General features: G+C 41.9%; 1 protein-coding gene across 1 annotated transcript in view; it reads right to left on the bottom strand.

Annotated features, from left to right (window-relative positions):
• LOC132404918 (probable E3 ubiquitin-protein ligase HERC1) overlaps positions 1-15,115 on the bottom strand; it is a 279,423-nt gene that overhangs the window by 95,942 nt on the left and 168,366 nt on the right. Inside the window, exons 47-49 of the mRNA XM_059989522.1 lie at positions 7,567-7,755; positions 4,078-4,249; positions 2,812-3,082 (exon numbers count right to left, since the gene is read on the bottom strand). Coding sequence (XP_059845505.1) covers positions 2,812-3,082; positions 4,078-4,249; positions 7,567-7,755 — 632 coding nt within the window. The remainder of the gene's footprint in view (positions 1-2,811; positions 3,083-4,077; positions 4,250-7,566; positions 7,756-15,115) is intronic.

Raw genomic sequence — 15,115 nt, 5'->3', positions numbered from 1 at the left:
GCCTTATTAATGCAACAGAGTTAGTCAGTTTTTCAATGTTTGTCATCAGCCGAGTCATACAGTCCGTGAACTCCCTGTTGGTTGCCTCCGTAAACTTCAGTATTTTTAAAAAAACTTTTAAATCCTCCTGCGCGAGAGCCAACAGCTGCCTGTCGTTTACGTTTTTCTAGTCTGTAACTGAACAAACACACACTGTCTTTCACGGCGAGATTCAACACCAAACATGTCGCTTGTTTTCGGTGGATGTGTCCTGTGCATACTCATTAGGAGGAGATTCGCTGAAATCTTCATTTCAATGTGGACGGAGATATTTTTAAAAACGTATAGTGTGGATGCCTATGGTTTTTACGTGAAACTGGCGTTTTCAAAATTATCCAGTCTAGTGTAGATGTAGCCATAGTTTCTTAAGTAGATTGTTTATTACTATAATTAAGCCTATGGTGTTTGATGACATTCACACATTGCAAACCAAAACATTGCAATAGGTGTTGAAACAAATATTGATAGGCTAAGAAAGTAGGCATGATGTTGGCAGATAGTGGTAAACTGTGAAGTAATCTACTTTGGAAGGAAGGATGATAAAGTCAGATATTATTTAAATCAAGTGAGAATACAACAGTTTGCATTTCAAAGGGATCTGCAGGCCCCAGCAGGCAAAGCAGAATCAGCTGACAAAGCAGATAATTAACACAGGTACTGGAATGTTGTCTTCTATTACAGAGTATCAAACTAAGGAAGTTCTGATGTACCTTTACAGAGTGCAGATGAAACAACACCTAGGACGCTGGGCATAATTCTGATCTTTGCATTTATTAAAGATGAGCTTGCAGTGGAGGCAGTGTATGAAAGATTTATTGGATTAATTCCTGGGGAGAAGTGTGAAAAAGATTGAATTTTATTGTAAAATAGAGGATTCTGAGGGATGTTGACAGGGTGGACACAGGGATGTTATTTCCCCTAGAAGGGGTATCTAGAACTGGGGGCACAGCTTCAGAATAAGGGGCCATCCACTTTAAATAGGGAGGAGGAGAAATTTCCTTTCAACAGAATCATACTTTTCAATCCTGGAGAGCTGTGTGTGGGGAAGCGGGTGTGGAACTCATCAAATTAAATCAAGGTAGAGACTGACAAGCATATAAAATTGAGCACAGCAGGAAGGTACTGTGTTCAGTCAGTTATACAGCATGAAAACAGGCCTATCCAGCCCAGGCACCCATCTAAACAGTTCATTTTTATTCAAAGTGCATTCCTATCTACTTCATCCAGATTATACTATCCATCTACACACTAGAAGCAATTTACTGTGTTTAATAAACCTACCAACCTACACATGTTTGGATGTGGAAGAAAACCAGAGCACCCAAAGTTCAAGGGGAGAATGTGCAATCTCCCTGCACAGAGTACTGGAAGCCAGGATTGAACCTCGGTTGCTAAACCGTGAGGCAGCAGCTCTACCAGCTGTACCACAATGCTCCCTAGGACTGGATTAGCCAAGAAGATTAACCATGATAATGCACAGACTCATGGGGCTGATTGCCCTCTCCTCTCGTTTCCTCATGTCTATCGCTTAGGCCTAACCATTTTCATCCGCTGCATTAACGGGTCAACAGTAGCAATGATTGCACAAAATTCAATAACACTCCTAACTCCTCAGACAATAAACCATTCCATGCCTACAGGCAGCAAGGCCTGCATGACATTTAAGAATGAGCTGTTAAGTGGCAAGTAACATTCATGCCATGAAAATGCCAGGCAATGAACATCTCCACATGACACAAGACAGCATCTACCAACTTTGCCTTGATGTTGAATAACACTACTGTTATCAGCATTCATGCTGGATAACCACAGCGGCCACACACCTGGTCAGAGGTTGGGTATCCTGTGGCAAATAACTAACCTTTGGCAACATAAAGCCTTTCCATGATTTACAGGAAATCAGTTAGTGTAATAGAATACTCTCCACTTCCCTGTAAGAGTGTAGTTCTAACAACTACTCAGAATCCCAGTACTACAGCTTGCTTGAACAGCACTTGCCAATTATTCTGAATGTTCACTTGTTCCATGACCAGTGTATGTTATGATCTACTACAGACACAATGCAGTTACTTGATAAACTATTTCAACAGCACTTTCCAAACTAAATCAGAAATTAGTTACTTTCCACAGGATACACAACCTCTGATGGGTTCTTGAAGCCACAGCATTAATGTGATTGGTCCAATAGAGATTCTAGTCAGAGGTGCTGGGTCTAAATCCTGAAACTCCCCATCTTCACCAGAAAACTGCAATGTATCTAAAAGATTATTTATCACTAAGTGCTCAACGACTGTGTGGGATAGATAATACATGATGGCCTACCAACAAAGATCACATCCTGAAAAATGAAATAATGCTTCCAAATTTCAAAGAATATTGGTTATAAATCTGAATAACATGTACTAGAAGAACTGTGGTACCTGCCATTAAAGATCGCATGCATAAATATAGCATTACCACAAATAATTTAAATTTAATATTGTAGTTGAATATAATTACTAGAAATTACGAACTAATTGTAAATTGCAAGACTATCATTAAATTTAGAAGAAAAATTTTTACCTAGACGGTATAACAGATCATTTTATAATAAAACAAGTCAAAATAGTATTTACATTTAAAAATTGAAAATGCTACACTTAGCAGATGACAGGCAAACTGCTGAATCAAAGATTCAGTCCTAGGTACAAAGAACTAAGACTGTGTGTTTCCTGATCTGCATTGCTTGCAGCATGTTCTATCATTTACAGGTCGTTTTGTTCCTCCCATTACCTGAGTACAGACATTAACCAATGCCCTGTATGCTGAGGGGCTGTTTGCAATTAGACAGCCAATGGCTGAACTCATATATGTTAAGCAGGAGGTTGTACTCCACGTTGTTCCTTTTGAAAGTCTAAATGGAGCACTTGAATATAAATGTTCTGTTCCACTATTGGCCAACTGAGCCCTGCCTCCAGCTGCAAGGCACATCAATCGAACCAAGATACGGATGTCAGTTAATCCAAGAGCTTCCAGTCCACTTGTTTGACTGCATATAGATCCACTGTAAAGGCATATTTTGAAAGAGAGATTTTACCAAAATGTTACAACTGTTATATACTTTAATATATTCTAAGAGATTGAGTAGCAGTGGAGGATTGAACTGATTATATTGCCCTGTAAATTTAAAACTTGGTTTTGCTTTACCATGCTTATAAAACATTTAGTTTCCACTTCTCTGAACCATGCAGCTTGATAACATTAATTATAGGTATTCTGTAAACACTTAAGAACCTTCCCATTATAAATGTGTCACAAACTTCTTTGTAAGAGAGGGTCTATCTTTCCTTAAGAATTAATGCTATTATCATGTATTCATTCCCACAGCATTAGCCTTCCTGAGAAAAGCAGAGATTACTAATGGGCAGAAGATTTAACTGTACCAATTTATTCCATCCACAAACTGCTGTAACTGGTCAGAGACAGGTATTTGATGTTGTGTAGTTCATCTCCTGACTCCATTTGCAAATGATGCATCAGGAGTACGATGGAATTCTCTCCACTTACCTAGATGGCAGGCTACACAGTATGTTGATTACTTTTTACCATTTTTTAAAAATGCTGGGATCTAAAGACCTGGATGGCCTTGTATATGATTCACTGAAGACTAATATGCAGGTTTAGTAAGCAATTAAGGCAGCAAATAATAAAATGGGTTTTATTGCAATTAGAATGGAATACAAGAATATGGATAGAGTCCCTGTGAAACTTCACATTTATAAGATATCCCTACCCAAGGAAGGATCCGCTCTGTGATAGAGGAAGCGTAGGCCTTGACCAATTTCAGGAATGGAGGGTGTGTTATGAAAAGAAATTAAGCAGACTGGGCCTTTAGAGCTTAGAAGCGTAGGAGTGATCTCATTGGAATGTATAAAATATTCATACATTTATAATGCAACAATAATATTGATTCAATGGAATTGACTTCTACAAAATAAATCAAATAAGATTTCATTAGTAATCATTAAACACTCAGAAACTGTATAGTTTCTAACATACCTCACAGAGACAAGCGATAAAGCTTTCATAACCATGGTGTGCGCCAAAAGAATTTGCATTGCCATTGTGATACGTTGGAGAGCAAGAACTCTTTCTTTGGTGTCTCGAAGCGTTGCAGCTTGCTCACCCAAAGTCAGTCTAGAATATGCTTTCTCATCAAACTTGTTCACACCTAACAATGGAAACATGTTAAAATGCCTTCACATTGTGTGACAATACTACAGCACACATTGAAATCAGATTCAATTTCTATTCATTACTGGACTACTTCCATGCAGCCCTCATGATCTGTTTAGAGAAAGCTATTTGGCTTAGGAACACATTCTTTAATCTTCTGGTTATATGAATTTGTAGATGTTGGCAGGGAAGGAAGCAGTGGGAGGCCGATATTCTTTGTTTCTTTTGTCAACTTTAGAAGAAAACCGATCAATTAAGATGAAGTGTGCTGAAAATGTGCAGAAAGCCAACAGTGCCAACATCTTGAAGGATCTAGCTTGGGCTCATCACATTGATGGAATCATGAAGACGGCACCCAGTGGGTCTAATTCATCAGGAATTTGAGGAGATTTGGTATGTTACCAAAGACTCTTGAAACTTTCTATAGGTGTATGGTAGAGAACATTTTGTCTAGTTTCAATACTTGGCATTCACAGTATCACAAAAGGCAACTGAGGGCTGTAGAATCAGCCAGCTCTATCTTGGGCACAACATACCCCTACCATTCAGGTACTTATCCAAACTTCTCTTAAAAGTTGAAATTGAGCTCATAAGCACCATTTGTGATGACAGTTTATTCCATACTGCCACAGCCCACTGAGTAAAGAAATTCCCCTTGTGTTCTCCTTAAATTTTTCACCTTTTACCCTTAATCCATGTCCTCTGGTTGTAATCCTATCTGACCTCAGTGGGCAAAGCCTGCTTACATTTACCCTATCTATACCCTTCACAGCTTTGTATACCTCTATCAAATCTCCTCTCCATTTTCTACATTCTAACCTATTCAATCTTTCCTTATATCTCAGGTCCTCCAGTACCGGCAACATCCTTATTAATTTTCTCTGTACTCTTTCAACTTCATTTTCATGTTTTCGTCAGGTAGATGACCAAAACTGCCCACAATACTCCAAATTAGGCCTCATCAACATCTTATACAACTTCAACACAACATCCTACCTCCTGTACTCAATACATTGATTTATGAAGGCCAATGTACCAAAAGCTTTCTTTATGGTTCTATCTACCTGTGACACCACTTTCAATGAATTATGGACCTGTATTCCCAGATCCCTTTGTTCCACCATACCCTTCAGTGGCCTCCCATTCACTGTGCAAAATCTACTTTGGTTAGTCCTACTGAAGTACAAAACCTCACACTTGTCTGCATTAAATTCCATCTACCATTTTTCCAGCTGATGCAGATCCCTTTGCAATACGATAGCCTTCCTCGCTGTACACTACACCTCCAGTCTTGATGTTGTCTTCAAATTTGCTTATCCAGTTAACCACATTATCATCCTGATCATTAACAGACAACAAAGGACCCAGCACTGATCCCTGTGGCACACCACTAGTCACAGGTCTCGAGTCAGCAAGACAACAACCGATTACAACTCTCTGGCTTCTCCCACAAAGCTAACGTTCAATCAATTTACTGCCTCATCTTGAATGCCAAGCAACTGAATCTTCTTGACCAACCTCCTATGTGGGACCTTGTCAAATACATGTAAAATAAAATCCATGTAGACAATATCCACTGCCATGCCTTCATTCACTTTCCTGCTAACTTCCCTGAAAAACTCTAAGATTGGTTATGCATGACCTACCACACACCAAGCCATGCTGACTATTCCTAATCAGTCCCTGTGCATCCAAATACTTATTTATCTGCCCCTTTAGAACACCTTTCAATAACTTTCCCACAGTTGGCGTCAGACTCATGACCTGTAATTTCCTGGTTTATGTTGAGAGCCTTTTTTAAACAGCAGAACAACAGCTACTCTCCAATCCTCTGGTACATCTCCTGTCACAGCATTGATAGAATTCAGTTGACCTTTTGGGCCGAGACCCTTCATTAGTACACTTCCTTATTTTCAGTTCCAACTATAATACCTCACCAGATGAGTTCTCCAGTCTGTCCTAACTGAGCATTGCCATGACATTTTCCTTGACTAGTAATGCCACCCCTCCTCCTTTAATCCCTCCCAATCTGTCATGTCTAAAACATTAGAACCCTGGAATATAGAGCTGCCAAGCCTGCCCCTCCTTCAATCAAGTCTCACGAATGGCTGCAATGTCATAATTCCAGGTGTTGATCCATGCTTGGAGCTCATCCGCCTTTCCTATGATACTTCCTGCATTTAAGTATGAACAGCTTAGGACACTAGTCACACTTTGCTCAATCCTTTGATTCTTGACTTTGTCTGAGGTCTTACCAACATCTATCCCTGCAGCCTCTTCACTAACTGTTCTGGCACTCTGAATTCCATCTCTCTGCAACTCTAGTTTAAACCTCACCATCCAGCATTAGCAAACCTTCCTGCTAGGATAGTCTCTTCTTTAAAGGTCCCACCTTCCCTGGAAGAGAGCCCAATAATCCAAAAATCTTATACCTTTCCCCCTACATCAACTCCTTAACCATGTATTAAACTGCATAATCTTTTTAGTTCTGGCCTCACTAGCACGTGGCACCAGGAAGCAATACTGAGATCAAAACCCTGGAAGTCCTGCCTTATAACTTAGCACCCAACTCCCTTTGCAGAACCTCATCACAGGTCTTAGCCATGTCATTGGTACATATGTGGACCAGGACATCTGGCTGTTCACCCTCCCATTTGAGAATGCTGAGGACTTGATCTGAGATGTCCCGGGTCCTGTCACTCAGGAGGCACCATACCTCGTTCTTGTCCAAAGGACCACCTTTTCATTCCCCAAAATAATGAATCGCCTATCACCACAGTGTGCCTCTTCTCCCTTCCCCTTTCTTCCGAGTCACTGAGCAGACTCAGTGCCAGAGACCCAGCTGCAGTGACTTACCTCTTCTAGATCATTCACACTGCCCCCACCCCCAAAACAGTATCCAAAGTGATATACCTGTTGTTGAGGGGGTGGCCACTGGGACTCTCTGCATTGGCTCCTTAACCCCTTTCCCCTTCCTGACTGTAATCCAGTTTCCTGAGTCCTGCACCTTGGGTGTAATTGGCTCTCTATATGTCCTATCCATTACCGCTTTAGCTTCCCACATGATCCTGAGTTCATCCAGTTCCAGTTCCAACTCCTTATCACAGATTGTTAGAAGCTGCAGCTGGATGCACTTCTTGCAGGTCTCCCTGCCTTCCCACAAGTATATACTGCATTTCATTGAGGGAGTTTGTAAGTTTCTAAACTACCCGTAGCAATTTATAAGCAGCTGCAACTGTGCTTCTGTACTCTAAGACCTTCACAAGGACACTGGCAAATGTATCTTAGATATATTAAAATAGTTTCTATTACCTTTCTTTAGAAGTGCCTCTTCTGTATTATCAGTCATAACTGAAGCTCCAAGAGGATCCTGTTCTGGAAATTGGACCGGATCTGGAATCAATTTGCTATCATTTAAACCAAGTGGCCCAGCTAATGAAGCAAAATCTTCCAGTCCTGTAAGTTGCTCCTTTCTTTCAACATCTAATATATCCCAGTCCTCTGAAAAAGAGAAATGAATGCCCAAGTCTTATACATCAATGTGTTAATTAATAATAGCTAGAATATATATTGGAAACCCATTTGCACATTTGTTTCTTGACAGTAAAGCAAATAAGTCCTTGTTTGGAGTACTGTGCAGGTGCAACAGGAGCGTTCCCGTGCAGGTTTGACAAAGGTTTTTTTTACGGGAAATCCAGTATCTATAAAAGAGAGTAACTGCCTAGAAGAGTGGTCATCATGAGAGTGGTTATTGTCAGAGTAGTCGGAGGCTTCAGTGAGAAAAAGTAGGTAGGTAAGTTAATTCCTTATTTAAATCTTGTCAGAATAGGGGGTATGTCTACAGAGCCAATGTTCTGTTCTGGGTGTCAGATGTAGAATTTCCAGGAGACTCCCAGGCTACCCAATGGCCACATATGTGCCAAGTGCATCGAGATGCAGCTCCTTAGACACCGCGTTAGGGAACTGGAGCTTCAGATCAATAACCTTCGGCTTGTTAGGGACAGTGAAGAGGTGACAGACAGGAGTTACAAGGACGTAGTCACCCCAAAGCTATAGGAGACAGATAAATGAGTGACTGTCAGGAGAGGGAAGGGGGAGCATCAGATAGTGGAGAGCACCCCTGTGGCCATCCCCCTCAACAATAACTACTCCATTTTGAGTACTGTTGGGGGTGAGGGGGGGAGAGGAACGACCTACTGGGGGAAGGAACAGCGGCCGTGCCTCTTGCACTGAGTCTGGCCCTGTGGCTCAGAAGGGTAGGGAACTGAAGAGGATGGCAGCAGTAATAGGGGACTCTGTAGTCAGGGGTCAGATAAACAATTCTGTGGAAGCAAAAAAGAAACACGGAACCCTGCCTCCCAGGTGCACTGTTTCTGGAAGTTTCTGGACACTTCCAGAATATCCTGAAAAGAGAGGGTGAGCAGCCAGAAATTGTGGTACATATTGGTACTGACGACATAGGAAGAAAAAGGGAGGAGGACTTCAAAAAATATAAAGAGTTTGGAAGGAAGCTGAGAAGCAGGACCTCAAAGGTAGTAATCTTAGGATTGTTGCCTGTGCCACACAACAGTGAGGACAGGAACAGAATGAGGTGGCAGATAAATGTGTGGGATTCAGATTTCTGGATAATTGGGACTGCTTCTGTGACAGGTGGAACTTTTACAAAGGAATGGATTGCACTTGCATCCGAGGGCAACCAATATTCTTGCAGGCAGATCTAATAGAGTTGCTGGGAGTAACATGAAGGTAAGGAAAGACAAGCCAATGATTGGGTACAAATGCAGATAAAGTAAAGAGTTAAATTGTATCACAGAGGCAAAATTCAAAAGGTCAAAGAATGCAGGACTGAAGGTGCTGTATTTAAATGCATGTTGCATTCTGAATAAGGTGGATGAACTCCTGGTGCAATTAGAGATTGGGCATCACTGATTCGTGGCTGTAAGAAGGCTATCAAAAGATATACTTTGTATCAAAAGGACAGGCAGGAAGCCATAGGTGGTGGTGTGGCTCTGTTGGTAAGAAATGGAATTACATCTTTACAAAGAGGTGATATAGGGTCAGAGCATGTTGAATCTTTGTGGTGAAGTTAAGAACTTGCAAGGGTAAAAAAAAACAAATTATGGGATCATATATAGACCTGCAAATAGTGCCAAGATATGGGGTTGAGATTGCAAAGGGAGCTAGAAGGGTAATGACACAATTGTAATGGGGGACTTCAATATGCAAGGGGATTGGGAAAATCAGGTTGGTGTCGGATCATAAGAGAGGGAGTTCGTTGAATGCCTATGAGATGGCTTTTTAGAGCAGATTGTGCTTGAGCCTACTCAGGGAAAGGCTATCTTAGATAGGGTGTTGGGTTATCTTAACGTAAGGGAAGCCTTAAGAGGTAGTGATCATAATATAGACAGACAGACATACTTCATTGATCCCGAGGGAAATTGGGTTTCGTTACAGCTGCACCAACCAAGAATAGTGAAGAAATATAGCAATATAAAACCATAAATAATTAAATAATAAGAAGTTAATCATGCCAAGTGGAAATAAGACCAGGACCAGCCTATTGGCTCAGGGTGTCTGACACTCTGAGGGAGGAGTTGTAAAGTTTGACGGCCACAGGTAGGAATGACTTCCTATGACGCTCAGTGTTACATCTCGGTGGAAGGGAGTCATTTTCCAAGATGGCATGCAACTTGGACAGCATCCTCTTTTCAGACACCACTGTCAGAGAGTCCAGTTCCACCCCCACAACATCACTGGCCTTACGAATGAGCTTGTTGATTCTGTTGGTGTCTACTACCCTCAGCCTGCTGCCCCAGCACACAACTGCAAATATGATAGCACTGGCCACCACAGCCTTGTAGAACATCCTCAGCATCGTCCGGCAGATGTTAAAGGACCTCAGTCTCCTCAGGAAATAGAGACGGCTCTGATCCTTTTTGTAGATAACCTCAGTGCTCTTTGACCAGTCCAGTTTATTGTCCATTTGTATCCCCAGTTATTTGTAATCCTCTACTATGTCTACACTGACCCTTTGGATGGAAACAGGGGTCACTGGTGCCTTAGCCCTCCTCAGGTCCACCACCAGCTCCTTAGTCTTTTTCACATTAAGCTGCAGATGATTCTGCTTGCACCATGTGACAAAGTTTCCCACCGTAGCCTTGTACTCCGCCTCATCTCCCTTGCTGATGCATCCAACTATGGCAGAGTTATCAGAAAACTTCTGAAGATGGCAACACTCTGTGCAGTAGTTGAAGTCCGAGGTGTAGATGGTGAAGAGAAAGGGAGACAGGACAGTCCCCTGTGGAGCCCCAGTGCTGCTGACCACTCTGTCTGACACACAGTGTTGCAAGCGCACGTACTGTGGTCTGCCAGTCAGGTAATCAATAATCCATGACACCAGGGAAGCATCCACCTGCATCACTGTCAGCTTCTTACCCAGCAGAGCAGGGTGAGAATATGCTAATATTCATACTACAACTTGAGAGGAAGAAGCACAAGTCACATGTATCAATATCACAATGGAATAAAGGGAATTACAGAGGCATGAGAGAGGAGCTTGCCCAGGTGAACTGGAGGAGGACACTGGCAGGAATGACGGCAGTACAGGGATGGTTGAAGTTTCTGGGAATAGTACACAAGCTGCAGGATAGGTATGTCCCACAGAGGAAGAAGTTCTCAAGTGGCAGAGATAGGCAACCATGGCTGACAAAGGAAGTTAAGTACTACATAAAAGCCAAGGAAAGGACATACAAGGTAGCAAAAGTAAGTGGGAAGCTGGATGATCAGGAAGCTTATAAAATCCAACAAAAGGCAACTAAAAAAGATATAAGAAGGGAAAAGATGAAATATGTGAGCAGACTAGCCAATAATATAAAGCAGGATACCAAAAGCTTTTTCAGTTAAATAAAGAGTGAAAGGGAGGTGAGAGTTGATATTGGACCACTGGAAAATGAAGCTGGTGAGGTAGTAATGGGGGACAAAGAAATGGCAGATGACCCTAATGGGTACTTTGCATTTCTCTTCACTGTGGAAGACACTAGCAGTGTGCCAGAGGTCTGTGAGTGTCAGGGAGCAGGAGCGAGTGCCATTGTTATTAAAAGAAAAAGTTCTAAGCAAGCTCAAAGGTCTTAACGTGGATGTCACCTGGGCCAGATGGACTACATCCCAGAGCCCTGACAGAGATTGCTGAAGAGATAATGGATGCACTGGTCATGATCTTTCAAGAATCACTTGATTCTGGCATGGTTCTGGAGAATTGGAATATTACAATTGTTATTCCACTCCTTAAGAAGGGAAGAAGGCATAAGAAAGGAAATTATAGGCCAGTTAGTCTAACCTCAGTGGCTGGGAAAGTGTTGGACTCTATTATTAAGGATGAGGTTTTTAGGTACTTGGAAACTAATGATAAAGTAAGTCAAAGTCAGTATGGCTTCTGTAAAGGGAAATCTTGCCTGACAAATTTGTTAAACTTTTTTGAGGAAGTAACAAACAGGATGGACAAAGGAGAGTCAGTGGATGTCATTTACTTGGATTTTCAGAAGGCATTTGATAAGGAGTCACACATGAGGTTGCTTAACAGGATAAAATCCTATGACATTACAAGAAAGGTACTGGCATGGGTAGTGGAATGGCTGACAGTAGGGAGGCAGCAAGTGGGAATAAAAAGAGCCTTTTCTGGTTGGCTGCAGGTAACCAGTGGTGTTCCTCAGGGTTCAGTATTGGGACCGCTGCTTTTCATATTGTTTGTCAATGATATAGATAATGGAATTGATGGCTTTGTGGCAAAGTTTACAGAAGATACAAAGATAAGTGGAGGGGTAGGTAGTATTGAGGAAGCAACGTGATTGCAACAGAACTTAGACAAATTGAAAGAATGGGCAATGAAGTGGCAGATGGAATACAATATTGGGAATTGTATGATAATGCATCTTGGTAAAAGGAACAATAGTGCAGAATATTCTCCAAGTGGGGAGAAGGTTCAAATGTCAGAGGTGCAAAAGGTCTTGGGAGTCCTCATGCAAGACTTCAAGGAGGTTAATTTACAGGGTGAGTCTGTGGTAAAGAAGGCAAATGCAATATTGCCATTTATTTCAAGGGGAATAGAATATAAAAGCAAGGAGATAATGCTAAGGCTTTATAAGACACCAGACAGGCCACACTTGGAGCATTGTCAAAGGTTTTGGGCCCCATATCTCAGAAAGGATGCGTCGTCATTGGAGATAGTCCGGAGGAAACTCACTAGGATGATTCTGGGAATGAAGGGGTTAACAGATGAGGAGCATTTGGCAGCTTTGGGCCTGTACTCATTGGAATTTAAAAGAATGTGACAGGATCTCATTGAAACCTACCGAATGTTGACAGGTCTAGATAAGATCGAGGACAGGATGTTTCCTATGGTGTGGGTATGTAGAACTAGAGGGCACAGTCTCAAAATTGAGGGATAACCCTTACAGCGGAGGTAAGGAGGAATTTTTTTTTTAGCCAAAGAGTCGTGGAATGTTCTGCCACAGACTGTGGTGGAGGCAAGTCTGTGCATATATTTAAGGTGGAAGTTGATCATTTCCAGATCAGTCAGGACATCAAAGGATATGGTGAGAAGGCAGGAGTGGGATCCAGGATCAGCCATGAACAGACTCGATGGGCTGAATGGCCCAGTTCTGCTCCTTTGTCTTATGGTCTAAGTGATACATCAGCTCAGAAATCGTGCTCAGCACTCAGCAATGATCTGCAATATATTGAATGTCCTAAAAATGTCCTTTGTATCCTCAGGATGGTACTTCTATTTAGAAGCACCATCTTGAGGACTCTGATTTGGAACTCAGGCAGAGCAAGTGACTGAAGTGTCAGTGAGGGAGCACATTGGGATCAGTAACATAATTCCACTAATTTAAAATAATTGTGTAAAAATATATGACTGGTCCACAAGTTAAAGTCCTAAAATTTTGAAGACACAAGTAACTTGCAAAAAATTTACTGGGAGAAAGTATATGCAGGTAAAGAGTTGTCTTGCAGGTGGGGAGATTTTAAGAAGTGAGATAGGAGAGTTATAGGGTGACACATTGTAGTTAGAGTGAAGGGTAAGTTTGACAGGATTAGGAAAATCTGGTTGACAAGTGATATTGAGGTTTTGGTCAGAAAAAAGAAGCAGGCATTTGTCAGCAGCACCTGAGAGACAACTTTTACAACACATTGGGTGGTAGGTATATGGAAGGAACTGCCACAGGAAATTGTATAGGCAATTACAAATGTTAAAAACACATTTAACAATTACATGCATTGTAAAGCTCTAAAACCCAGACAAATGAAACACACGAGATTCTGTAGATGCTGGATATCTCAAACAACATACAAAAAATGCTGGTGCAAATCAGCATATGAGGCTGCATCTACAGAGAGGAATAAACAGTCGTAGTTTCGGGCTGAGACCCTCATCATGGAAAGAAAGGGGGCAGAAGACAGAATAAGGTGTTGGAAGAGGAGTGGGGGGGGGGGGGTAAAAGCTGGCAGGTGATAGGTGAAATTAGGTGAAGAGGAAGGTGGGTGGATAAAGGAGGGGTATGAAGTAAGAAGCTGGAGAGGTTTGTTGGAAGAAGAAAGGAGCTGAAGATGGAATCTGACAGGAGAGGACAATAGACCATTGAAAAAGGAGGGAGAAGGGAACTAGAATGGGGAATGGAAAGGGAAGGGGGAGTGGAGAGAGGGGAGGGGGGAAGAGTGAGAGAAATTGTTGGACGTTAGAGAAATTGATGTTCACGCCATCAGCTTGGAAGCTACCTAGACAGAATATGAGGTGACTTCTTTGTGGCAGAAGAGGAGGCCATGGACAGATGTGTCAGAATGGGAATGGGAAGGTGAAATGAAATGGGTAAATAGGAATGGTTGACCGATTATTCCCTTCAATAGATGCTGCCTGACTTGCTAAGATTCTGCAGGCAAATGAGACGTGATGTGGACTACATATTTCCATGCCGTATAACTCTGAGTCTCATAATCTCCAAGAAACTGAAATAATTACCTCTAATTAAAACCTAAATGCCTTATGTGAAAGAAAGCATTCCTAAAACACAACCTTTCAACAATGCATTGAGTAACATACAGTTGTTACCACAGGTTCAGTAATAATTGAGTATAGAAAAGACAATACAATAGACAATAGACAATAGGTGCAGAAGTAGACCATTCGGCCCCTCAAGTCTGCACCGCCATTCTGAGATCATGGCTGATCATTCACTATCAATACCCAGTCCCTGCCTTGTCCCCATATCCCTTGATTCCCCTATCCATCAGATATCTATCCAGCTTCTTCTTGAAAGCATCCAGAGAATTGGCCTCCACCGTCTTCCGAGGCAGTGAATTCCACACCTCCACAACTCTCTGGGAGAAGAAGCTCTTCCTCAACTCTGTTTTAAATAACTGACCTCTTATTCTCAATCCATGCCCTCTGGTACGGGACTCTCCCAACATCTGGAACATATTTCCTTCCTCAATCCTATCAAATCCTTTAATTATCTTAAACGTTTCAATCAGATCCCCTCTCAATCTCCTCAATTCCAGCGTGTACAAGCCCAATCTCTCCAATCTCTCTGCATAAGACAGCCCTGCCATCCCAGGAATCAACCTAGTGAATCTACGCTGCACTTCCTCAATTGCCAGAATGTCCTACCTAGAGACCAAAACTGTACACAATATTCCAGGTGTGATCTCACCAGGGCCCTGTACAAATGCAAAAGGACATCCTTGCTCTTGTACTCAATTCCCCTTGTAACAAAGGCCAACATTCCATTTGCCCTCTTCACTGCCTGTTGCACCTGCTCATTCACCTTCATTGACTGGTGAACTAGGACTCCTAGGTCTCTTTGCA

Source organism: Hypanus sabinus, chromosome 14 (assembly GCF_030144855.1).
Source record: "Hypanus sabinus isolate sHypSab1 chromosome 14, sHypSab1.hap1, whole genome shotgun sequence".
NCBI lineage: Eukaryota > Metazoa > Chordata > Chondrichthyes > Myliobatiformes > Dasyatidae > Hypanus > Hypanus sabinus.
This window is presented reverse-complemented; position numbering and strand designations above follow the sequence as displayed.